Source organism: Oncorhynchus masou, unplaced genomic scaffold (genome assembly GCF_036934945.1).
Source record: "Oncorhynchus masou masou isolate Uvic2021 unplaced genomic scaffold, UVic_Omas_1.1 unplaced_scaffold_1451, whole genome shotgun sequence".
In the NCBI taxonomy this organism is placed as follows: Eukaryota; Metazoa; Chordata; class Actinopteri; order Salmoniformes; family Salmonidae; genus Oncorhynchus; species Oncorhynchus masou.
Window position 1 is genome coordinate 112501 of NW_027004487.1, and position 27589 is coordinate 140089.

The 27589-nt window shown below is 44.4% G+C and overlaps 1 protein-coding gene across 1 annotated transcript in view; it reads right to left on the reverse strand.

The window, feature by feature from the left end:
* Positions 1–23364, reverse strand: part of LOC135530886 (protein sidekick-2-like) — a gene marked incomplete at its 3' end in the record, with an annotated part of 130942 nt that extends 107578 nt beyond the window's left edge. Inside the window, exons 1-2 of the mRNA XM_064959060.1 lie at positions 23195–23364; positions 206–312 (exon numbers count right to left, since the gene is read on the reverse strand). Of these exons, the coding sequence (XP_064815132.1) occupies positions 206–312; positions 23195–23331 (244 nt within the window). The remainder of the gene's footprint in view (positions 1–205; positions 313–23194) is intronic.
* Positions 23365–27589: the final 4225 nt, after the last annotated feature.

Below are 27589 nucleotides of genomic sequence, written 5' to 3' on the forward strand. Positions count from 1 at the left end.
GATACAGAGAGAGAGAGAGATACATAGAGAGAGAGATACATAGAGAGAGAGAGATACATAGAGAGAGAGATACATAGAGAGAGAGATACACAGAGAGAGAGATACAGAGAGAGAGAGAGAGAGAGAGAGATACAGAGAGAGAGAGATACACAGAGAGAGAAGAGAGAGAGATACATAGAGAGAGATACAATGGACAGCTTCTTACAGGCGACCTGTACTTCAGTGCTGCTCTGCATGATGGCTCCTACTCTGTTCCTGACGATGCATCTGTAGAAACCAGCATGGGAGCGGTCCAGAGACGGGATCAGGTACCTAACGGATGGACACACACATGAACATACACACACACACACATGAACATACACACACACAAACACATAAACACCAGGTACAGCTATTAGTCATAGTCAATACTTACTACTGTGACGGACACATAGCTTGGGCTTTGTCGTCAACGTACAGAATGTAGTGGCTAAGTAACTACTAGCACCTGAAGTAAGTAACTACTAGAAACTAAAGTAAGTAACTACTAGAAACTAAAGTAACTACTAGTAACTAAAGTAACTACTAGTAACTGAAGTAAGTAACTACTATAAACTAAAGTAAGTACTGTAACTGAAGTAAGTAACTACTAGAAACTAAAGTAAGTAACTACTAGTAACTAAAGTAAGTAACTACTAGTAACTAAAGTAAGTAACTACTAGTAACTAAAGTAAGTAACTACTAGTAACTGAAGTAAGTAACTACTAGTAACTAACGTAACTACTAGTAACTGAAGTAAGTAACTACTAGAAACTAAAATAAATAACTACTAGTAACTAAAGTAAGTAACTACTAGTAACTAAAGTAAGTAACTACTAGAAACTAAAGTAAGTAACTGAAGAAAGTAACTACTAGAAACTGAAGTAAGTAACTACTAGTAACTGAAGTAAGTAACTACTAGTAACTAACGTAAGTAACTACTAGAAACTAAAGTAAGTATCTACTAGTAACTGAAGTAAGTAACTACTAGTAACTAACGTAAGTAACTACTAGTAACTTAAGTAAGTAACTACTAGAAACTAAAGTAAGTAACTACTAGAAACTAAAGTAAGTAACTACTAGTAACTGAAGTAAGTAACTACTAGTAACTAAAGTAAGTAACTACTAGTAACTAAAGTAAGTAACTACTAGTAACTAAAGTAACTACTAGTAACTGAAGTAAGTAACTACTAGAAACTAAAGTAAGTAACTACTAGTAACTGAAGTAAGTAACTACTAGTAACTAAAGTAAGTAACTACTAGTAACTAAAGTAAGTAACTACTAGTAACTAAAGTAACTACTAGTAACTGAAGTAACTACTAGAAACTAAAGTAAGTAACTACTAGTAACTGAAGTAAGTAACTACTAGAAACTAAAGTAAGTAACTACTAGGAACTAAAGTAAGTAACTACTAGTAACTAAAGTAACTACTAGTAACCGAAGTAAGTAACTACTAGAAACTAAAGTAAGTAACTACTAGTAACTAAAGTAAGTAACTACTAGTAACTAAAGTAACTACTAGTAACCGAAGTAAGTTACTACTAGAAACTAAAGTAAGTAACTACTAGTAACTGAAGTAAGTGGTTAGAGCGTTGGGCGAGTAACCGAAAGGTTGCTGGATCGAATCCCCAAGCTTACAAGGTAAAAATCTGTCATTCTGCCCCTGAACAAGGCAGTTAACCCACTGTTCCTATGCCGTCATTGTAAATAAGAATTTGTTCTTAACTGACTTGCCTAGTTAAAGGTTACATTTTTAAAAAGTAAGTAACTAAAGTAAGTAACTGGAGTAAGTAATCAAAAGGAGGACCTTTTTACTGAAAAATACATTTGTTTTCTATGATTGTGTTTTGATTTTCATGTATTGATGTGAACATTGATGTGAATCGTGATGTGAACATTGATGTGAATCGTGATGTGGACATTGATGTGAATCGTGATGTGGACATTGATGTGAATCGTGATGTGGACATTGATGTGAATAGTGATGTGGGCATTGATGTGAATCGTGATGTGAACATTGATGTGAATCGTGATGTGGACATTGATGTGAATCGTGATGTGGACATTGATGTGAATAGTGATGTGGGCATTGATGTGAATAGTGATGTGGACATTGATGTGAATCGTGATGTGGGCATTGATGTGAATCGTGATGTGGACATTGATGTGAATCGTGATGTGAATCGTGATGTGAATAGTGATGTGGGCATTGATGCGAATAGTGATGTGGGCATTGATGTGAATAGTGATGTGAATCGTGATGTGGACATTGATGTGAATCGTGATGTGGACATTGATGTGAATAGTGATGTGGGCATTGATGTGAATAGTGATGTGGGCATTGATGTGAATAGTGATGTGAATCGTGATGTGGGCATTGATGTGAATAGTGACTAGTGATGTGTTTAGTGTATATTGAGGTGGATTGTTTTGAATAGTGATGTGTTTAGTGTATATTGAGGTGTATACAGGGGTCATCTATGAAAGAGACCTTGGACTCAGCATAACTCTGTTGAAATAAAATATATAAAACTATACATCCAGGGGCTAACATCTCTCTCTCTCTCTCTCTCTCTCTCTCTCTCTCTCTCTCTCTCTCTCTCTCTCAATGCCTACAAGCTAAAAGTGCTGGGGTAAATGAACCAGACTTCTCTGCCAGTCAAAAGGGTCATCATCGAAAATGATTGAGGACTATTTTGGCAATGAGGTGGGTAGCTAATGGATATAACCTGAGCAGTGCCAGTGGGCATTCACACTTTGGGTAATTTGGCCTGAGGGCAAATCAAATTGTATATATATTGTACCATATTTAGCAGATGGTATTGGGGGTGTAGCGAAATACCTGTGTTCCTAGCTCCGACAGTGGAGCAATATCTAACAATACACACACATCTAAAAGTAAAAGAATGCAATTAAGAAATATATAAATATTAGGATGAGCAACGTCGGAGTGGCATTGACTAAAATATAGTAGAATAGAATACAGTATATACACTAAGAAATGTCCTTATTTTTATAAGAAAATCAAATTGGTCAGAAATACAGTGTAGACATTTTAAATATTGAAAATGACATTTGTAGCTGGAAACGGCTGATATTTAATGGAATATCTAAATAGGCATACAGGGGCACCCATCACTCCTCTGTTCCAACGGCACGTTGTGTTAAACAATACAAGTTTATAATGTTAAATGGCTAATTGATCATTAGAAAACCATTTTGTATATATATATTGTACCAACAAGGACATTTCTAAGTGACCCCAAACTTTTGAACGGTAGTGTACATATGAGATCAATTAAGCAGTATGTGAACATTATTAAAGTGGCTAGAGTTCCATTATTAAAGTGGCTAGAGTTCCATTATTAAAGTGGCTAGAGTTCCATTATTAAAGTGGCTAGAGTTCCATTATTAAAGTGGCCAGTGATTCCAAGTCTATAGGACAGCAGCATCTAAGTTGCAGGTTGAGTAACCGGGTGTAAGCCGGCTAGTGGTGGCTGTTTAACAATCTGATGGCCTTGAGATAGAAGCTGTTTTTCAGTCTCTCGGACCCCCCTGCTTTGATGCACCTGTACTGACCTCGCCTTCTGGATGATAGCGGGGTGAACAGGCAGTGGCTCGGGTGGTTGTTGTCCTTGATGATCTTTTTGGCCTTCCTGTGACATCGGGTCCTGTAGGTTTCCTGGATGGCAGGTATTTGCCCCCGGTGATACTTTGGGCAGAGTGCACCACCCTCTGGAAAGCCCTGTGGTTGCAGGCGGTGCAGTTGCCGTACCGGGCAGTAAAAGTTTCTGAGGGTTTTAGGTGCCAAGACAGATTTATTCAGCCTCACTGTCTGTGTGGGTGGACCATTTCAGATCGTCAGTGATGTGTACGCCGAGAAACTTAAAACTTTCCACCTTCTCCACTGCGGTCCTGTCGATGTGGATAGGGGGGTGCTCTCTGCTGTTTCCTGAAGTCCACGATCATCTCTTTTGCTTTGTTGACGTTGAGTGAGATGTTATTTTCCTGACACCACACTCCCAGTACCACCTGTAGGCTGTCTCGTCATTGTTGGTAATCAGACCTACTACTGTTGTGTCGTCTGCAAACTTAATGATTGAGTTGGAGGCGTACGTGCCCACACAGTCGTGGGTGAACATGGAGTACAGGAGGGGGCTGAGCACGCACCCTTGTGGGGCCCCAGTGTTGAGGTTCAGCGAAGTGGAGGTGTTGTTTCCTACCTTCACCACTTGGGGGCGGCCCGTCAGGAAGTCCAGGACCCAGTTGCACAGGGTGGGGTTCAGAATGAACATCATTGTTACGTAGGTATTCCTCTTGTCCAGATGGGACAGGGCAGTGTGCAGTGCGATGGCGATGGCATCGTCTGTGGACCGAGTCCAACCCTTTGACTGATAGGAGTCACTAAGCAGCCACTGTTAGACCCACGATCCCTCAGGAGGAGTGGCATCACATTAACACTGGCTACGTCCCAATTGGCACCCTATTCCCTTCATAGTGCACTACGTTTGACCAAGGCCCCTACGGAATGCCATTTGGGATGCATCCACTGTCTGTACTGTAGGTTATTCACTCCATAACTCCAGGCTCTCCAGACAGAGGGCCATTCATGTTAAATGATGTGTAGGAGTTAAATCCTCTGAGATTTAGCTGGCTGGCTGGCTGGCTGCCTGACTGGCTGGCTGGCTGGCTGGCTGTGTCCCAGTCATTTAATTGGCCTGGTTAATAAAGCTTCGCAGTTGGAAGTTTCTGTCTGTGTGTGTCGCTATGCAGTGCTATTGAAGTGGAGTTGGTTCTGTGTGTTGCTATGCAGTGCTATTGGAGTGGAGCTGGTTCTGTGTGTCACTATGCAGTGCTATTGGAGTGGAGTTGGTTCTGTGTGTCACTATGCAGTGCTATTGGAGTGGAGCTGGTTCTGTGTGTCGCTATGCAGTGCTATTGGAGTGGAGCTGGTTCTGTGTGTCACTATGCAGTGCTATTGGAGTGGAGCTGGTTCTGTGTGTCGCTATGCAGTGCTATTGGAGTGGAGTTGGTTCTGTGTGTTGCTATGCAGTGCTATTGGAGTGGAGCTGGTTCTGTGTGTCGCTATGCAGTGCTATTGGAGTGGAGCTGGTTCTGTGTGTCACTATGCAGTGCTATTGGAGTGGAGCTGGTTCTGTGTGTTGCTATGCAGTGCTATTGAAGTGGAGTTGGTTCTGTGTGTGTCGCTATGCAGTGCTATTGGAGTGGAGCTGGTTTTGTGTGTCACTATGCAGTGCTATTGGAGTGGAGCTGGTTCTGTGTGTTGCTATGCAGTGCTATTGGAGTGGAGCTGGTTCTGTGTGTTGCTATGCAGTGCTATTGGAGTGGAGCTGGTTCTGTGTGTTGCTATGCAGTGCTATTGGAGTGGAGTTGGTTCTGTGTGTTGCTATGCAGTGCTATTGGAGTGGAGCTGGTTCTGTGTGTCGCTATGCAGTGCTATTGGAGTGGAGCTGGTTCTGTGTGTTGCTATGCAGTGCTATTGGAGTGGAGCTGGTTCTGTGTGTTGCTATGCAGTGCTATTGGAGTGGAGTTGGTTCTGTGTGTTGCTATGCAGTGCTATTGGAGTGGAGCTGGTTCTGTGTGTCGCTATGCAGTGCTATTGGAGTGGAGCTGGTTCTGTGTGTCACTATGCAGTGCTATTGGAGTGGAGCTGGTTCTGTGTGTTGCTATGCAGTGCTATTGAAGTGGAGTTGGTTCTGTGTGTGTCGCTATGCAGTGCTATTGGAGTGGAGCTGGTTTTGTGTGTCACTATGCAGTGCTATTGGAGTGGAGCTGGTTCTGTGTGTTGCTATGCAGTGCTATTGGAGTGGAGCTGGTTCTGTGTGTTGCTATGCAGTGCTATTGGAGTGGAGCTGGTTCTGTGTGTTGCTATGCAGTGCTATTGGAGTGGAGCTGGTTCTGTGTGTTGCTATGCAGTGCTATTGGAGTGGAGCTGGTTCTGTGTGTTGCTATGCAGTGCTATTGGAGTGGAGCTGGTTCTGTGTGTTGCTATTGGAGGGATAAACATTCTGTACTTTGCGATTTGAGAGGTGCTAGCTGATTCCCTGCATTTTTATTGAAGCAGAAAGCTGATTCCCTGGTTAATTTTATTCCATTCTTGTCTCCTTGATCAGTACTGGTGGTGAATGATTAGCAGGGAGGGGGTCTGACTGACTGACTGACTGACTGCACTGACTGCACTGACTGACAGACTGCACTGACTGTCCGACTTACTGCATTGACTGAGTGCACTGACTGACTGACTGACTGACTGACTGACTGGTTGACTTACTGCGCTGACTGACTAACTGACTGCACTGACTGACCGACTTACTGCATTGACTTACTGATATACTTACTGCATTGACTGACTGACTGACTTACTGCACTGACTGACTGATTGACTGCACTGACTGCACTGACTGACTGGCTGTGCACCAGACCTAGCACTAACAACATGATGTGGTAGAGTCAGAGAGAGTTAAAGAGAGTTACAGAGAGTTACAGAGAGTTAGAGAGAGTTAGAGAGAGTTACAGAGAGTTACAGAGAGTTACAGAGAGTTACAGAGAGTTACAGAGAGTTAGAGAGTTACAGAGAGTAACAGAGAGTTACAGTGTTACAGAGAGTTAGAGTTACAGCGAGTTACAGAGAGTTACAGAGAGTAACTGAGTTACAGAGAGTTACAGAGTTACAAAGAGTTAGAGGTACAGAGAGTTACAGAGAGGTACAGAGAGTTACAGAGAGTTACAGAGAGTTACAGAGAGTTACAGAGAGTTACAGAGAGTTACAGAGAGTTACAGAGAGTTAGAGTTACAGAGAGTTACAGAGAGTTAGAGTTATACAGAGTTACAGAGAGTTACAGAGTTAGAGTTACAGAGAGTTACAGAGAGTTACAGAGAGTTGGAGTTACAGAGAGTTACAGAGAGTTAGAGAGTGTTAGTGTTACAGAGAGTTACAGAGAGTTACAGAGTGTTAGTGTTACAGAGAGTTACAGAGTGTTACAGAGAGTTACAGAGAGTTACAGAGTAACTGAGTTACAGAGAGTTACAGAGAGTAACTGAGTTACAGAGTGTTACAGAGTTACAGAGAGTTACAGAGAGTTACAGAGAGTAACTGAGTTACAGAGAGTTACAGAGTTACAGAGAGTTACAGAGAGTTACAGAGAGTTAGAGTTACAGAGAGTTAGAAACCTTGTGAAGACTTACAGAAAACGTTTGACCTCTGTCATTGCCAACAAAGGGTATATAACAAAGTATTGAGATAAACTTTTGTTATTGACCAAATACATATTTTCCACCATAATTTGCAAATAAATTCAGTAAAAATCCTACAATTGTCACGCCCTGGTCAAAATATATTATGTTTATTCTTCATTTATTCGGTCAGGCCAGGGTGTGACATGGGTTATTGTGGTGTGTTTTTGTCTTGGGGTTTTGTGGGATGTCTAGCGTTAGTCTATGGCTGCCCGAGGCGGTTCTCAATCAGAGTCAGGTGATTATCGTTGTCTCTGATTGGGAACCATATTTAGGTAGCCATATTCTTTGTGTGTTTCGTGGGTGATTGTCCTTAGTGTCCTTGTTCCTGTCGCTGTGTTAGTTTACACTAGTATAGGCTGTTTCGGTTTTCGTTACGTTCATTACGTTCTTTGTTTTGTAGTATTTGTATTGATTCGTGTTTACGTTTGTTGATTAAATATGGATCGCAATCTACACGCTGCATTTTGGTCCGACTCTCTTTCACCGCATGAAAACCGTTACAACAATGTGATTCTCATTTTGTCTGTCATAGTTGAAGTGTACCTATGATGAAAATTACAGGCCTCTCATCTTTTTAAGTGGGAGAACTTGCACAATTGGTGGCTGACTAAATACTTTTTTGTCCCACTGTACATAGTTAATGGTAGGCTTCCAGGGGACTCTTACGGTAGGTACATAGTTAATGGTAGGCTTCCAGGGGACTCTTACGGTAGGTACATAGTTAATGGTAGGCTTCCAGGGGACTCTTACGGTAGGTACATAGTTAATGGTAGGCTTCCAGGGGACTCTTACGGTAGGTACATAGTTAATGGTAGGCTTCCAGGGGACTCTTACGGTAGGTACATAGTTAATGGTAGGCTTCCAGGGGACTCTTACGGTAGGTACATAGTTAATGGTAGGCTTCCAGGGGACTCTTACGGTAGGTACATAGTTAATGGTAGGCTTCCAGGGGACTCTTACGGTAGGTACATAGTTAATGGTAGGCTTCCAGGGGACTCTTACGGTAGGTACATAGTTAATGGTAGGCTTCCAGGGGACTCTTACGGTAGGTACATAGTTAATGGTAGGCTTCCAGGGGACTCTTACGGTAGGTACATAGTTAATGGTAGGCTTCCAGGGGACTCTTACGGTAGGTACATAGTTAATGGTAGGCTTCCAGGGGACTCTTACGGTAGGTACATAGTTAATGGTAGGCTTCCAGGGGACTCTTACGGTAGGTACATAGTTAATGGTAGGCTTCCAGGGGACTCTTACGGTAGGTACATAGTTAATGGTAGGCTTCCAGGGGACTCTTACGGTAGGTACATAGTTAATGGTAGGCTTCCAGGGGACTCTTACGGTAGGTACATAGTTAATGGTAGGCTTCCAGGGGACTCTTACGGTAGGTACACCTACAGCTCATCCCTTGGCAGGAGTGTCTTTATTCTCTTGGAACTGTGTAATGTTTACTGTACATTTGTTATTGTTTATTTCACTTCTGTTTATCTAGTTCACTTGCTTTGGCAATGCTAACATATGTTTTCCATGCCAATAAAGCCCCTTCAATTGAAATTGAAATTAAATATAGTACTGTAGACTATTTTATCATTGACCTCAACCCAGAGCCTCTCAGAGCGTTCAGTCAGCCACCTGACACCCCTATCTGACCACAGCAAAATCAGTCTACTTAAACAGAACAATACTCAATCATGAGGCATTAAAGCCAAAGGAACTGAGTAATATTAAGAAATGCTATTGATGGAAGGAAAGTTGGGAAGACAAACTACCAAAAAACAATTAGGCAGCAACAAATTCCTTCTAGACAACTTCATGGACAAAACATTTCATTGTTATAATGGAGATGTAAACTTGGTAGTAGAAAACCTAAAGAGTATATTTGACCTCTCAGCTTCCCTATCAAATCAAAACATTTCAAGAAGATAACATAAGAAAATGAACAACAGTGACAAATGGTTTGATGAAGAATGCAAAAATGTGAGAAAGAAATTGAGAAACCTGTCCAACCATAAACATAGAGACCCAGAAAACCTGAGTCTACGCATTCACGTTAGAAATCAGCTCAATGCAATTGAAGAATCCATAGACTCTAACCACTTCTGGGAAAAGTGGAAAACATAAACAAACAACAACACACAGAGTTATCTATCCAAATGAAGATGTATGGATAAACCACTTTTTCAATCTTATCGGCTCTATAACATAGAACAAACAGCAAAAACATGATCAAATGCAAATCTTAGAATCAACTATTAAAGACTACCAGAACCCACTGGATTCTCCAATTACATTGAATGAACTACAGGACAAAATACAAACCCTCCAACCCAAAAAATGCATGTGGTGTTGATTGTCTCCTCAATGAAATGATAAAATATACAGACCGCAAATTCCAATTGGCTATAATTAAACTCTTTATCATCATCCTCAGTTCTGAAATCATGCCCAATATTTGGAACCAAGGACTGATCACAACAATCCACAAAAGTGGGAGACAAGTTTGACCCCAATGACTACCGTGGGATATGTGTCAACAGCAACCTTGGGAACATCCTCTGCATTATCATTAACAGCAGACTCTTACATTTCCTCAGTGAAAACAATGTACTGAGCAGTGATGAGGGAAAAACATGCGGCATTTTAAAATCAATGTACACAAACAGGTGTGTGTGAACAAGTGCGGTTAAAATTGCAAAAAAAAACACACATTTTTTTCCACTGAGCCGTGGGGTGAGACAGGGATGCAGTCTGAGTCCCACCCTCTTCAACAAAAATATAAACGAATTGGCGAGAGCACTAGAACAGTCTGCAGCACCTGGCCTCACCCTACTAGAATCTGAATTAGGGTAAGGGCCCTGAAAGACCAGGGCCCTGACAGACCAGGGCCCTGAGAGACCTGGGCCATGACAGACCTGGGCCCTGACAGACGAGGGCCATGACAGACCAGGGCCCTGACAGACCTGGGCCCTGACAGGCCTGGGCCCTGACAGTAAATCTCAGTAAGACAAAATAATGAAAATGGTGCTCCAAAAAAGGCCCAGTTGCCAGGACGACCAGGACCACAAATACAAGTTCCATCAAGACAACATTGCCCTAGAGCACACAAAACTATATCTACCTTGGCCTAAACATCAGCGCCACAAGCTGTGAACGATCTGAGAGACAAGGCAAGAAGGGTCTTCTACACCAACAAAAGGAACATAAAATTCGACATATCAATAGGATCCTAGGATCTGGACAAAAATGCTTAAATCAGTTATAGAACTCAATACCCTTTATGGTTGTGAGGTCTGGGGTCCGCTCACCAACCAAGAATTCACAAAATGGGACAAACACCAAATAATGAAGAAAAGAGCCGTTCAATTCTACAACCACCTAAAAGGAAGTGATCCCCAAGCCTTCCATAACAAAGCCATCACCTACAGGGAGAGAAGAGTCCTCTAAGCAAGCTGGTCCTGGGGCTCTGTTCCGTTTTCTACTTTAATGTTACTTTAACTATTTGCACATCGTTACAACACTGCATATAGACATAATATGACATTTGAAACATCTTTATTATTTTGGAACGTTTGTGAGTGTATTTCACTTGCTTTGGCAATGTAAACATGTTTTTTCCCATGCCAATGAAGCCCCTTAAATTGAGAGGGGGAGAGAGGGAGAAGGAGAGAGAGCGAGAGTGCCTTGAGAGAGAGAGAGCTGAGAGAGAGAGAGAGTGTGAGAGAGAGTGTGAGAGAGTGTGTGAGAGAGAGAGAGAGAGCAAGAGAGAGAGAGAAGAGAGAGAGAGAGCCGCAGAGAGAGAGAGAGAGAGAGAGGGGAGAGAGCCACAGAGAGAGAGCCACAGAGAGAGAGATAGAGAGAGAGAGAGAGAGAGAGGGGGGTAGAGAGAGAGAGACAGAGAGACAGACAGAGAGAGAGACAGAGAGAGAGAGAGAGAGAATAGAATAAACAGAATAAACAAACACTGAATCGCAAGAAATTGAATTATACCAACAGGACACTTGATGAAATTGAAAACGCAATTGACCAAAATCAGTTCTGGGACATGTGGAACAATTTAAGCACAACAAAGCCACAAGAATTAGCAATACAAGATGTAGGAATTTGGAAAATTCAATTCAATTCAAGGGCTTTATTGGCATGGGAAACATGTGTTAACATTGCCAAATCAAATAAAGTGAAAATATAAAGTGAAATAAACAATACAAATTAACATCACACATACAGAAGTTTCGAAACAATAAAGACATTACAAATGTCATATTATATATATATATAGTGTTTTAACAATGTACAAATGGTAAAGGACACAAGATAAAATAAATAAGCATAGATATGGGTTGTATTTACAATGGTGTGTGTTCTTCACTGGTTGCCCTTTTCTCGTGGCAACAGGTCACAAATCTTGCTGCTCTGATGGCACACTGTGGAATTTCACCCAGTAGATATGGGAGTTTTTCAAAATTGGATTTATTTTCAAATTCTTTGTGGATCTGTGTAATCTGAGGGAAATATGTCTCTCTAATATGGTCATACATTGGGCAGGAGGTTAGGAAGTGCAGCTCAGTTTCCACCTCATATTGTGGGCAGTGAGCACATAGCCTGTCTTCTCTTGAGAGCCATGTCTGCCTACGGTGGCCTTTCTCAATAGCAAGGCTATGCTCGCTGAGTCTGTACATAGTCAAAGCTTTCCTTAATTTTGGGTCAGTCACAGTGGTCAGGTATTCTGCCACTGTGTACTCTCTGTTTAGGGCCAAAAAGCATTCTAGTTTGCTCTGTTTTTTTTGTTAATTCTTTCCAATGTGTCAAGTAATTATCTTTTTGTTTTCTCATGACTTGGTTGGGTCTAATTGTGCTGCTGTCCTGGGGCTCTGTAGGGTGCGTTTGTGAGAGAGAGAGAGAGAGAGAGAGAGAGAGAGAGAGAGAGAGAGAGATTCCATTAACAGCAGCTCTGAATGCACCGGCAGAAATGGAAACACTCGTCTTAAAGTTCATGTTCAGCATTTTCATTCACTGTTTGTGGAGGGAGAGAGGAACGGAACAGAAGACGAGCAATATCCAGATAGAACGCTATGGGTCAGAGCCAAATGGCACACTAAGCCCTATTCAGTGGATTACTTTTCACCAGGGTCCATAGAGCTCTGGTCAACAGCAGTGCACTATATAGGCTCGGGTGTCATTTGAGACTCAGATTAGAAGAGCAACACACCCACCATGCTGGCCGATGAAAAGCTATTGGTTTTGCTGTCTCAATACTGTGAACGTGACATTACTGTTGCTATGGTAAACCATGGGTAAAGTAGTATCTCAACGAAGTAAACATCATTCACCCTGTAGCTGTGACATTACTGTTGCTATGGTAAACCATGGGTACAGTAAAGTAGTATCTCAACGAAGTAAACATCATTCACCCTGTAGCTGTGACATTACTGTTGCTATGGTAAACCATGGGTAAAGTAGTATCTCAACGAAGTAAACATCATTCACCCTGTAGCTGTGACATTACTTTTGCTATGGTAAACCATGGGTAAAGTAGAATCTCAACGAAGTAAACATCATTCACCCTGTAGCTGTGACATTACTGTTGCTATGGTAAACCATGGGTAAAGTAGTATCTCAACGAAGTAAACATCATTCACCCTGTAGCTGTGACATTACTGTTGCTATGGTAAACCATGGGTAAAGTAGTATCTCAACGAAGTAAACATCATTCACCCTGTAGCTGTGACATTACTGTTGCTATGGTAAACCATGGGTAAAGTGGTATCTCAACGAAGTAAACATCATTCACCCTGTAGCTGTGACATTACTGTTGCTATGGTAAACCATGGGTAAAGTAAAGTAGTATCTCAACGAAGTAAAATCATTCACCCTGTAGCTGTGACAGTACTGTTGCTATGGTAAACTATGGGTAAAGTAAAGTAGTATCTCAACGAAGTAAACATCATTCACCCTGTAGCTGTGACATTACTGTTGCTATGGTAAACCATGGGTAAAGTGGTATCTCAACGAAGTAAAAATCATTCACCCTGTAGCTGTGACATTACTGTTGCTATGGTAAACCATGGGTAAAGTAGAATCTCAACGAAGTAAACATCATTCACCCTGTAGCTGTGACATTACTGTTGCTATGGTAAACCATGGGTAAAGTAGAATCTCAACGAAGTAAACATCATTCACCCTGTAGCTGTGACATTATTGTTGCTATGGTAAACCATGGGTAAAGTAGTATCTCAACGAAGTAAACATCATTCACCCTGTAGCTGTGACATTACTGTTGCTATGGTAAAACATGGGTAAAGTAAAGTAGAATCTCAACGAAGTAAACATCATTCACCCTGTAGCTGTGACATTACTGTTGCTATGGTAAACCATGGGTAAAGTAGTATCTCAACGAAGTAAACATCATTCACCCTGTAGCTGTGACATTACTGTTGCTATGGTAAACCATGGGTAAAGTGGTATCTCAACGAAGTAAACATCATTCACCCTGTAGCTGTGACATTACTGTTGCTATGGTAAACCATGGGTAAAGTAAAGTAGTATCTCAACGAAGTAAAATCATTCACCCTGTAGCTGTGACAGTACTGTTGCTATGGTAAACTATGGGTAAAGTAAAGTAGTATCTCAACGAAGTAAACATCATTCACCCTGTAGCTGTGACATTACTGTTGCTATGGTAAACCATGGGTAAAGTGGTATCTCAACGAAGTAAAAATCATTCACCCTGTAGCTGTGACATTACTGTTGCTATGGTAAACCATGGGTAAAGTAGAATCTCAACGAAGTAAACATCATTCACCCTGTAGCTGTGACATTACTGTTGCTATGGTAAACCATGGGTAAAGTAGAATCTCAACGAAGTAAACATCATTCACCCTGTAGCTGTGACATTATTGTTGCTATGGTAAACCATGGGTAAAGTAGTATCTCAACGAAGTAAACATCATTCACCCTGTAGCTGTGACATTACTGTTGCTATGGTAAACCATGGGTAAAGTGGTATCTCAACGAAGTAAACATCATTGAACTGCAACCATGGCGACAAACAAACACAAAAACATCCTGAAAGATTTCATGGACTTTAAAAGACTAGAGGGAAGTTAACACACAGATTGTAACAGAATCAAAAATCAGAATGAATGTGTTGTGGAACAGAAATAAACTGTCATCTGTTAATGGTAATGTGACCGCTCTGTAAGTGAATACAGGCACAGGAAGGTGTTTTAAATCAGAAGAAATGACCCCCCACCCCTCCCTCCTTTAGAAACAAGACAGGATATCTCCAGGGAGATACAGAGACACATTTCTCCTGAATAAATCCATAAAATTGTGTTTGGAAATGAATAAAAATGGAAAACAAGAGAGGCATTAGTCCCAACTAAATGGCCCTAAGAGTCCCTGTGTAGAACAGTAATTACAGAAGATGAATAACAGGGGGGATATTTAGAGCTTCAACCTCAGCCTGCCTGTTAGTTAACTCTCCCCTTAGTAACACACCTCAGCCTGCCTGTTAGTTAACTCTCCCCTTAGTAACACACCTCAGCCTGCCTGTTAGTTAACTCTCCCCTTAGTAACACACCTCAACCTGCCTGCCTGTTAGTTAACTCTCCCCTTAGTAACACACCTCAGCCTGCCTGTTAGTTAACTCTCCCCTTAGTAACACACCTCAACCTGCCTGTTAGTTAACTCTCCCCTTAGTAACACACCTCAGCCTGCCTGTTAGTTAACTCTCCCCTTAGTAACACACACCAGCCTGCCTGTTAGTTAACTCTCCCCTTAGTAACACACATCAGCCTGTCTGTTAGTTAACTCTCCCCTTAGTAACACACCTCAACCTGCCTGTTAGTTAACTCTCCCCTTAGTAACACACCTCAGCCTGCCTGTTAGTTAACTCTCCCCTTAGTAACACGCCTCAGCCTGCCTGTTAGTTAACTCTCCCCTTAGTAACACACATCAGCCTGCCTGTTAGTTAACTCTCCCCTTAGTAACACACCTCAGCCTGTCTGTTAGTTAACTCTCCCCTTAGTAACACACATCAGCCTGCCTGTTAGTTAACTCTCCCCTTAGTAACACACCTCAACCTGCCTGTTAGTTAACTCTCCCCTTAGTAACACACCTCAACCTGCCTGTTAGTTAACTCTCCCCTTAGTAACACACCTCAGCCTGTCTGTTAGTTAACTCTCCCCTTAGTAACACACCTCAGCCTGCCTGTTAGTTAACTCTCCCCTTAGTAACACACCTCAACCTGCCTGTTAGTTAACTCTCCCCTTAGTAACACACCTCAGCCTGTCTGTTAGTTAACTCTCCCCTTAGTAACACACCTCACCCTGCCTGTTAGTTAACTCTCCCCTTAGTAACACACCTCAGCCTGTCTGTTAGTTAACTCTCCCCTTAGTAACACACCTCAGCCTGCCTGTTAGTTAACTCTCCCCTTAGTAACACACCTCAGCCTGCCTGTTAGTTAACTCTCCCCTTAGTAACACGCCTCAGCCTGCCTGTTAGTTAACTCTCCCCTTAGTAACACGCCTCAGCCTGCCTGTTAGTTAACTCTCCCCTTAGTAACACACCTCAACCTGCCTGTTAGTTAACTCTCCCCTTAGTAACACGCCTCAGCCTGCCTGTTAGTTAACTCTCCCCTTAGTAACACACATCAGCCTGCCTGTTAGTTAACTCTCCCCTTAGTAACACACCTCAGCCTGCCTGTTAGTTAACTCTCCCCTTATTAACACACCTCAACCTGCCTGTTAGTTAACTCTCCCCTTAGTAACACACCTCAACCTGCCTGTTAGTTAACTCTCCCCTTATTAACACACCTCAACCTGCCTGTTAGTTAACTCTCCCCTTAGTAACACACCTCAACCTGCCTGTTAGTTAACTCTCCCCTTAGTAACACACCTCAGCCTGCCTGTTAGTTAACTCTCCCCTTAGTAACACACCTCAACCTGCCTGTTAGTTAACTCTCCCCTTAGTAACACACCTCAACCTGCCTGTTAGTTATCTCTCCCCTTAGTAACACGCCTCAGCCTGCCTGTTAGTTAACTCTCCCCTTAGTAACACACCTCAGCCTGCCTGTTAGTTAACTCTCCCCTTAGTAACACACCTCAGCCTGCCTGTTAGTTAACTCTCCCCTTAGTAACACACCTCAACCTGCCTGTTAGTTAACTCTCCCCTTAGTAACACACCTCAACCTGCCTGTTAGTTAACTCTCCCCTTAGTAACACACATCAGCCTGCCTGTTAGTTAACTCTCCCCTTAGTAACACACCTCAGCCTGCCTGTTAGTTAACTCTCCCCTTAGTAACACACCTCAGCCTGCCTGTTAGTTAACTCTCCCCTTAGTAACACACCTCATCCTGCCTGTTAGTTAACTCTCCCCTTAGTATCACACCTCAGCCTGCCTGTTAGTTAAGTCTCCCCTTAGTAACACACCTCAGCCTGCCTGTTAGTTAACTCTCCCCTTAGTAACACACCTCAACCTGCCTGTTAGTTAACTCTCCCCTTAGTAACACGCCTCAGCCTGCCTGTTAGTTATCTCTCCCCTTAGTAACACACCTCAGCCTGCCTGTTAGTTAACTCTCCCCTTAGTAACACACACCAGCCTGCCTGTTAGTTAACTCTCCCCTTAGTAACACGCCTCAGCCTGCCTGTTAGTTAACTCTCCCCTTAGTAACACGCCTCAGCCTGCCTGTTAGTTAACTCTCCCCTTAGTAACACACCTCAGCCTGCCTGTTAGTTAACTCTCCCCTTAGTAACACACCTCACCCTGCCTGTTAGTTAACTCTCCCCTTAGTAACACACCTCACCCTGCCTGTTAGTTAACTCTCCCCTTAGTAACACACACCAGCCTGCCTGTTAGTTAACTCTCCCCTTAGCAACACACCTCACCCTGCCTGTTAGTTAACTCTCCCCTTAGTAACACACACCAGCCTGCCTGTTAGTTAACTCTCCCCTTAGTAACACGCCTCAGCCTGCCTGTTAGTTAACTCTCCCCTTAGTAACACACACCAGCCTGCCTGTTAGTTAACTCTCCCCTTAGTAACACGCCTCAGCCTGCCTGTTAGTTAACTCTCCCCTTAGTAACACACATCAGCCTGCCTGTTAGTTAACTCTCCCCTTAGTAACACGCCTCAGCCTGCCTGTTAGTTAACTCTCCCCTTAGTAACACACATCAGCCTGCCTGTTAGTTAACTCTCCCCTTAGTAACACACATCAGCCTGCCTGTTAGTTAACTCTCCCCTTAGTAACACACCTCTACCTGCCTGTTAGTTAACTCTCCCCTTAGTAACACACATCAGCCTGCCTGTTAGTTATCTCTCCCCTTAGTAACACACCTCTACCTGCCTGTTAGTTAACTCTCCCCTTAGTAACACACATCAGCCTGCCTGTTAGTTATCTCTCCCCTTAGTAACACACACCAGCCTGCCTGTTAGTTAACTCTCCCCTTAGTAACACACTGCCTGTTAGTTAACCCTCCCCTTAGTAACACACATCAACCTGCCTGTTAGTTAACTCTCCCCTTAGTAACACACATCAGCCTGCCTGTTAGTTAACTCTCCCCTTAGTAACACACACCAGCCTGCCTGTTAGTTAACTCTCCCCTTAGTAACACACTGCCTGTTAGTTAACCCTCCCCTTAGTAACACACATCAACCTGCCTGTTAGTTAACTCTCCCCTTAGTAACACACATCAGCCTGCCTGTTAGTTAACTCTCCCCTTAGTAACACACCTCAACCTGCCTGTTAGTTATCTCTCCCCTTAGTAACACACCTCAACCTGCCTGTTAGTTATCTCTCCCCTTAGTAACACACCTCAACCTGCCTGTTAGTTAACTCTCCCCTTAGTAACACACATCAGCCTGCATGTTAGTTAACTCTCCCCTTAGTAACACACATCAGCCTGCCTGTTAGTTAACTCTCCCCTTAGTATCACACCTCAGCCTGCCTGTTAGTTAACTCTCCCCTTAGTAACACACCTCAACCTGCCTGTTAGTTAACTCTCCCCTTAGTAACACACCTCAACCTGCCTGTTAGTTAACGCTCCCTTAGTAACACACCTCAACCTGCCTGTTAGTTAACTCTCCCCTTAGTAACACACCTCAACCTGCCTGTTAGTTAACGCTCCCTTAGTAACACGCCTCAGCCTGCCTGTTAGTTAACTCTCCCCTTAGTAACACACACCAGCCTGCCTGTTAGTTAACTCTCCCCTTAGTAACACACATCAGCCTGCCTGTTAGTTAACTCTCCCCTTAGTAACACACATCAGCCTGCCTGTTAGTTAACTCTCCCCTTAGTAACACACCTCAGGCTGCCTGTTAGTTAACTCTCCCCTTAGTAACACACATCAGCCTGCCTGTTAGTTATCTCTCCCCTTAGTAACAAACCTCAACCTGCCTGTTAGTTAACTCTCCCCTTAGTAACACACATCAGCCTGCCTGTTAGTTAACTCTCCCCTTAGTAACACACCTCAACCTGCCTGTTAGTTAACTCTCCCCTTAGTAACACACCTCAGCCTGCCTGTTAGTTAACTCTCCCCTTAGTAACACACATCAGCCTGCCTGTTAGTTAACTCTCCCCTTAGTAACACGCCTCAGCCTGCCTGTTAGTTAACTCTCCCCTTAGTAACACACCTCAACCTGCCTGTTAGTTAACTCTCCCCTTAGTAACACACATCAACCTGCCTGTTAGTTAACTCTCCCCTTAGTAACACACCTCAGCCTGCCTGTTAGTTAACTCTCCCCTTAGTAACACACATCAGCCTGCCTGTTAGTTAACTCTCCCCTTAGTAACACGCCTCAGCCTGCCTGTTAGTTAACTCTCCCCTTAGTAACACACCTCAACCTGCCTGTTAGTTAACTCTCCCCTTAGTAACACACATCAGCCTGCCTGTTAGTTAACTCTCCCCTTAGTAACACACATCAGCCTGCCTGTTAGTTAACTCTCCCCTTAGTAACACACATCAGCCTGCCTGTTAGTTATCTCTCCCCTTAGTAACACGCCTCAGCCTGCCTGTTAGTTAACTCTCCCCTTAGTAACACACATCAGCCTGCCTGTTAGTTAACTCTCCCCTTAGTAACACACCTCAACCTGTCTGTTAGTTAACTCTCCCCTTAGTAACACGCCTCAGCCTGTCTGTTAGTTAACTCTCCCCTTAGTAACACACCTCAGCCTGCCTGTTAGTTAACTCTCCCCTTAGTAACACGCCTCAGCCTGCCTGTTAGTTAACTCTCCCCTTAGTAACACACACCAGCCTGCCTGTTAGTTAACTCTCCCCTTAGTAACACACCGCAGCCTGCCTGTTAGTTAACTCTCCCCTTAGTAACACGCCTCAGCCTGCCTGTTAGTTAACTCTCCCCTTAGTAACACACACCAGCCTGCCTGTTAGTTAACTCTCCCCTTAGTAACACACCTCAGCCTGCCTGTTAGTTAACTCTCCCCTTAGTAACACGCCTCAGCCTGCCTGTTAGTTAACTCTCCCCTTAGTAACACACATCAGCCTGCCTGTTAGTTAACTCTCCCCTTAGTAACACACCTCAGCCTGCCTGTTAGTTAACTCTCCCCTTAGTAACACGCCTCAGCCTGCCTGTTAGTTAACTCTCCCCTTAGTAACACACCTCAGCCTGTCTGTTAGTTAACTCTCCCCTTAGTAACACACCTCAGCCTGCCTGTTAGTTAACTCTCCCCTTAGTAACACACCTCAACCTGCCTGTTAGTTAACTCTCCCCTTAGTAACACACATCAGCCTGCCTGTTAGTTAACTCTCCCCTTAGTAACACACCTCAGCCTGTCTGTTAGTTAACTCTCCCCTTAGTAACACACCTCAGCCTGCCTGTTAGTTAACTCTCCCCTTAGTAACACACCTCAACCTGCCTGTTAGTTAACTCTCCCTTAGTAACACACATCAGCCTGCCTGTTAGTTAACTCTCCCCTTAGTAACACACCTCAGCCTGCCTGTTAGTTAACTCTCCCCTTAGTAACACGCCTCAGCCTGCCTGTTAGTTAATTCTCCCCTTAGTAACACACCTCAACCTGCCTGTTAGTTAACTCTCCCCTTAGTAACACACACCAGCCTGCCTGTTAGTTAACTCTCCCCTTAGTAACACACATCAGCCTGCCTGTTAGTTAACTCTCCCCTTAGTAACACACCTCAACCTGCCTGTTAGTTAACTCTCCCCTTAGTAACACACCTCAACCTGCCTGTTAGTTAACTCTCCCCTTAGTAACACACCTCAGCATGCCTGTTAGTTAACTCTCCCCTTAGTAACACACCTCAGCCTGCCTGTTAGTTAACTCTCCCCTTAGTAACACACCTCAACCTGCCTGTTAGTTAACTCTCCCCTTAGTAACACACCTCAACCTGCCTGTTAGTTAACTCTCCCCTTAGTAACACACCTCAGCCTGCCTGTTAGTTAACTCTCCCCTTAGTAACACACCTCAGCCTGCCTGTTAGTTAACTCTCCCCTTAGTAACACACCTCAACCTGCCTGTTAGTTAACTCTCCCCTTAGTAACACACCTCAGCCTGCCTGTTAGTTAACTCTCCCCTTAGTAACACACCTCAGCCTGCCTGTTAGTTAACTCTCCCCTTAGTAACACACCTCAGCCTGCCTGTTAGTTAACTCTCCCATTAGTAACACACCTCAGCCTGCCTGTTAGTTAACTCTCCCCTTAGTAACACACCTCAGCCTGCCTGTTAGTTAACTCTCCCCTTAGTAACACACCTCAGCCTGCCTGTTAGTTAACTCTCCCCTTAGTAACACGCCTCAGCCTGCCTGTTAGTTAACTCTCCCATTAGTAACACACCTCAGCCTGCCTGTTAGTTAACTCTCCCATTAGTAACACACCTCAACCTGCCTGTTAGTTAACTATCCCCTTAGTAACACACCTCAACCTGCCTGTTAGTTAACTCTCCCCTTAGTAACACACCTCAACCTGCCTGTTAGTTAACTCACCCCTTAGTAACACACCTCAACCTGCCTGTTAGTTAACTCTCCCCTTAGTAACACACCTCAACCTGCCTGTTAGTTAACTCTCTCCTTAGTAACACACCTCAACCTGCCTGTTAGTTAACTCTCCCCTTAGTAACACACATAAACCTGCCTGTTAGTTAACTCTCCCCTTAGTAACACACCTCAACCTGCCTGTTAGTTAACTCTCCCCTTAGAGAAGCGTGTACCTGTAGGTCTGAACCTCACCTGTACTCCAGAGAGAAGCGCGTACCTCTGTGTACCTGTAGGTCTGAACCTCACCTGTACTCCAGAGAGAAGCGTGTACCTCTGTGTACCTGTAGATCTGAACCTCACCTGTACTCCAGAGAGAAGCGCGTACCTATGTGTACCTGTAGGTCTGAACCTCACCTGTACTCCAGAGAGAAGCGCGTACCTCTGTGTACCTGTAGGTCTGAACCTCACCTGTACTCCAGAGAGAAGCGCGTACCTCTGTGTACCTGTAGGTCTGAACCTCACCTGTACTCCAGAGAGAAGCGCGTACCTCTGTGTACCTGTAGGTCTGAACCTCACCTGTACTCCAGAGAGAAGCGCGTACCTCTGTGTACCTGTAGGTCTGAACCTCACCTGTACTCCAGAGAGAAGCGTGTACCTCTGTGTACCTGTAGATCTGAACCTCACCTGTACTCCAGAGAGAAGCGCGTACCTATGTGTACCTGTAGGTCTGAACCTCACCTGTACTCCAGAGAGAAGCGCGTACCTCTGTGTACCTGTAGATCTGAACCTCACCTGTACTCCAGAGAGAAGCGTGTACCTCTGTGTACCTGTAGGTCTGAACCTCACCTGTACTCCAGAGAGAAGCGCGTACCTCTGTGTACCTGTAGGCCTGAACCTCACCTGTACTCCAGAGAGAAGCGCGTACCTCTGTGTACCTGTAGGTCTGAACCTCACCTGTACTCCAGAGAGAAGCGCGTACCTCTGTGTACCTGTAGGTCTGAACCTCACCTGTACTCCAGAGAGAAGCGCGTACCTCTGTGTACCTGTAGATCTGAACCTCACCTGTACTCCAGAGAGAAGCGCGTACCTCTGTGTACCTGTAGATCTGAACCTCACCTGTACTCCAGAGAGAAGCGCGTACCTCTGTGTACCTGTAGGTCTGAACCTCACCTGTACTCCAGAGAGAAGCGCGTACCTCTGTGTACCTGTAGGTCTGAACCTCACCTGTACTCCAGAGAGAAGCGCGTACCTCTGTGTACCTGTAGATCTGAACCTCACCTGTACTCCAGAGAGAAGCACGTACCTCTGTGTACCTGTAGGTCTGAACCTCACCTGTACTCCAGAGAGAAGCGCGTACCTCTGTGTACCTGTAGGTCTGAACCTCACCTGTACTCCAGAGAGAAGCGCATACCTCTGTGTACCTGTAGGTCTGAACCTCACCTGTACTCCAGAGAGAAGCGCGTACCTCTGTGTACCTGTAGATCTGAACCTCACCTGTACTCCAGAGAGAAGCACGTACCTCTGTGTACCTGTAGGTCTGAACCTCACCTGTACTCCAGAGAGAAGCGCGTACCTCTGTGTACCTGTAGGTCTGAACCTCACCTGTACTCCAGAGAGAAGCGCGTACCTCTGTGTACCTGTAGGTCTGAACCTCACCTGTACTCCAGAGAGAAGCGCGTACCTCTGTGTACCTGTAGGTCTGAACCTCACCTGTACTCCAGAGAGAAGCGCGTACCTCTGTGTACCTGTAGGTCTGAACCTCACCTGTACTCCAGAGAGAAGCGCGTACCTCTGTGTACCTGTAGGTCTGAACCTCACCTGTACTCCAGAGAGAAGCGCGTACCTCTGTGTACCTGTAGATCTGAACCTCACCTGTACTCCAGAGAGAAGCGCATACCTCTGTGTACCTGTAGATCTGAACCTCACCTGTACTCCAGAGAGAAGCGCGTACCTCTGTGTACCTGTAGGTCTGAACCTCACCTGTACTCCAGAGAGAAGCGCGTGAGCTCCGTGGCGTTGTAGAGCCATTTAAACTCCAGAGGCCAGCTGCCCTCAGCCATACAGGTAAGAACCAGCCTGTTACGCTCCAGATGAACCTGGGTCTGGACCGGCTCCATCTTAAAGTAGGGAGGAACGTCATCTACAGAGGGGGAGGAAGGGGAGAGAGGGAGAGAGAGTGGCGAGAGGGAGAAAGAGAGACAATTTATACAATTGGACTTCTAAGACTTCAAGATTAATGGTTAAAATAAATGGATTTAATTTAATTTAAGAGAGCGAGAGGGGAGAGAATATTTGGGAGGGGAGAGTGTGTGTGAGAGAGAGAGAGATAGAGAGAGACAGGGATAGAGAGAGAAAGAGAGAGACAGAGAGAGAGAGAGTGAGAGAAAGAGAGAGAGAGACAGAAAGAGACAGAGAGAGAGAGAGACAGAGAGAGAGAGAGAGAGAGAGAGACAAGAGACAGAGAGAGAGAGAGAAAGAGAGAGAGAGAGACAGAGATAGGGAGGGGGTTAATAATTGGGTAATGTCAGTACAGAGAGAGTGTGTGAGACAAAGAGGTAGAGACAGAGAGAGCGAAAGCTACCTTACTTGCTTTGGCAATGTTAACACATGTTACCCATGCCAATAAAGCCCCTTGAATTGAAAGAGAGAGAGAGCAATAGCATCACTAAAGTAACCGAGCGCTAGAGAGGAAACAGACAGAGGCAAAGTTTGTAGAGAACATTTCTCCATGAAGTTTCCCCCAGCTTTAACACTGTGACAGCATGAGCAATGCTCTGTCGAGTCCTTCATTTATCTGTATGGATAATACCTCCATATTATGTAGCTACACCCAGCCAGACAACGCTGACTCTCTGTGTGTGTGTGAGTGATGAGCAGCCCCGGCAGCTCTAGCCTTTAAGGGGACACTGTAGTGAACAACAGGAGACAAACTGTTTTTCATCTGAGCCGATGAGAAACTCCTGATCAGATATATTGATCTGTCTGAGTCACAGCCCGGCGGCGACAGGGAGCGCGTGTGTGTGTGTGTCTGTCTGTCTGTCTGTCTGTCTGTCTGTCTGTCTGTCTGTCTGTCTGTCTGTCTGTCTGTGTGTGTGAGTGTGAGAGAGTGTGAGACTGTGTGAACAGAGAACAATGGATGTGTCTGTGTCTCAACAAATCTCTATAAACCTGCGCTGTGGGTAATTTCCAGGGGATGAGAGAGGCAAACACACACACGCACCACTCACACACACACACACACACACAAGCAACAATAGCATTAACGTCACCAGAGTGTTTCTATAAAAAGCAACAAATTATCTTCCTCTCTGGTGTCCTCTCAGTACTGTCACACACACACACACACACACACACACACACACACACACACACACACACACACACACACACACACACACACACAGTATGGAATGAGTCAGACTGTAACAGACCAGACAGTAGAAGAGGAATGATCTGCAGGGCCCAGTAGTCCACAGTGTCAAGGCTTACAGCATCTATAATACACACTTTAATTAGCCAGCCCTACACACACACACACACACACACACACACACACACACACACACACACACACACACACACACACACACACACACACACACACACACACACACACACACACACACACACACAGACCCACACACACAGACACACACACACACACACACACACACTGACAAACACACAGACCCACACACACACCCACACACTGACACCTTCCAACTATAACTCTATTTAGCCCCACCTCTTCATTGATCCTTGGGGGAACAGAAATGGAACTGTAGTCTCCATTTACCCAGAACACCTGACGTGTGTGTGTGTGTGTGTGTGTGTGTGTGTGTGTGTGTGTGAGGTGTCTCTGAAATTACATCCCTGTGGTAAATACATAGAGGCTGAGGGGCACGTCCACTTAGCGATGCGCGCACACACACACACACACACACACACACACACACACACACACACACACACACACACACACACACACACACACACACACACACACACACACCAGAACCCAACATTTTCCCTCAATGTTGGCACTAATGCAATTTCATCAAATACAGAAGATTTGCAGCATCAGATTAGCAAAACATCCTGAAGCACATTATCCAAGAATCCTTTAGCCGAGCGTATTTTACCGCACACAAAGTCCCATGAATTCAAAGCACACAAAGTCCCATGAATTCAAAGCACACAAAATAACTGACAGACGCGATGCGAATGCAGTTAATAAAACCTACAGGTAAATCGGTCATTTACCTGTCTCATAGGATCAGTCATTTACCTGTCTCATAGGATCAGTCATTTACCTGTCTCATAGGATCAGTCATTTACCTGTCTCATAGGATCAGTTATTTACCTGTCTCATAGGATCAGTTATTTACCTGTTTCATAGGATCAGTCATTTACCTGTCTCATAGGATCAGTCATTTACCTGTCTCATAGGATCAGTTATTTACCTGTGTCATAGGATCAGTTATTTACCTGTCTCATAGGATCAGTCATTTACCTGTCTCATAGGATCAGTCATTTACCTGTCTCATAGGATCAGTCATTTACCTGTCTCATAGGATCAGTCATTTACCTGTCTCATAGGATCAGTCATTTACCTGTGTTATAGGATCAGTCATTTACCTGTCTTATACCATCAACCTAGGTGCGTCCCTCAAAAAGTGATCCAAAGTTTCAGGCAGCTGGGATATTTTATAATTTTTTTTAAAATTCACAAATTCACAAATTTTTCTCCCCAATTTCGTGGTATCCAATTGTTACTAATTACTATCTTGTCTCATCGCTACAACTCCCGTACGGGCTCGGGGAGACGAAGGTCGAGAGCCATGCATCCTCTGAAACACCACCCAACCGCACTGCTTCTTAATAACACAGCGCGCATCCAACCCGGAAGTCAGCCGCACCAATGTGTCGGAGGAAACACTGTGCACCTGGTGACCTTGTCAGCCTGCACTGGGCCCGGCCCGCCACAGGAGTCGCTGCATGATGAGACAAGGACATCCCTACCGGCCAAACCCTCCCTAACCCGGCCGACGCTGGGCCAATTGTGCATCGCCCCACGGACCTCCCGGTGCCTGTCTTTTTTTATCCTGGGGATAAAACATGTTTATTAACACAAAACATATTAGAATGATTCACCGTCCTGGTTTAAAGGTGAGAACGTCCGTGGAATGCAACTCCTGGAGAAGTGTGTAAGATGGTTCCAATATGTTTGTAAAACATATAGGATCTTTGTCCAGCTATGTGCGAAACGTTTGGACGCGCATAAAACCCTCCATAGTCTACATTGTTTTAATATTATATGCCCACAGGGAGCAATTATGGTGTAAGTGTATTTAGACAGAGCCTGTTTAGAGAGAGAGATGGAGAGAGAGAAAGAGAGAGAGATGGAGAGAGAGAGAGAGATGGAGAGAGAGAGAAAGAGAGAAAGAGAGAGAGAGAGGGAGAGAGTGAGATGGAGATGGGGAGAGAGAGAGGGAGAGAGAGAAAGAGAGAGAGAGTGAGTTGGAGATGGAGAGGGATGGAGAGAGAGAGAGATGGAGAGAGTGAGATGGAGATGGGGAGAGAGATGGAGAGAGAGATATGGAGAGAGTGAGATGGAGATGGGGAGAGAGAAAGAGGGAGAGAGAGAAAGAGAGAGATGGAGAGAGTGAGATGGAGAGAGTTATATGGGGAGAGAGAGAGAGAGAGAGAGTGAGAGAGAGAGATGGAGAGAGTGAGATGGAGATGGGGAGAGAGAGAAAGAGGGAGAGAGTGAGTTGGAGATGGAGAGAGAGATGGAGAGAGTGAGATGGAGATGGGGAGAGAGAGAGAGAAAGAGAGAGAGAAAGAGATGGAGAGAGAGAGAGAGATGTAGAGAGTTATATGGGGAGAGAGAGAGAGAGAGAGAGATACATGATGTATATTTGCATGCCTCTGTGTGTGCTGCAGTTTGTATTCTCACGTGCCCGTGCGAAGGTGTGTGTGTACCTTCTGTCTTTGTGTCAACCGGTATGAGTGACGTTCACATAGATAATATTAATATTACCTCCTCACTCAAAAGAGTGGAATAGAGGTAATGGAGGACGAGCCATTACATATAATGGTTTATTTCCTGCAAAGTGCTGATTTGTTGACAGAAAGAGAGAGGAAGGACAGTGTAGTAGAGACATGTGCTGACAACAGAACAGTGTAGTAGAGACATGTGCTGACAACAGAACAGTGTAGTAGAGACGTGTGCTGACAACAGAACAGTGTAGTAGAGACGTGTGCTGACAACAGGACAGTGTAGAGAGACATGTGCTGACAACAGAACAGTGTAGTAGAGACGTGTGCTGACAACAGAACAGTGTAGTAGAGACGTGTGCTGACAACAGAACA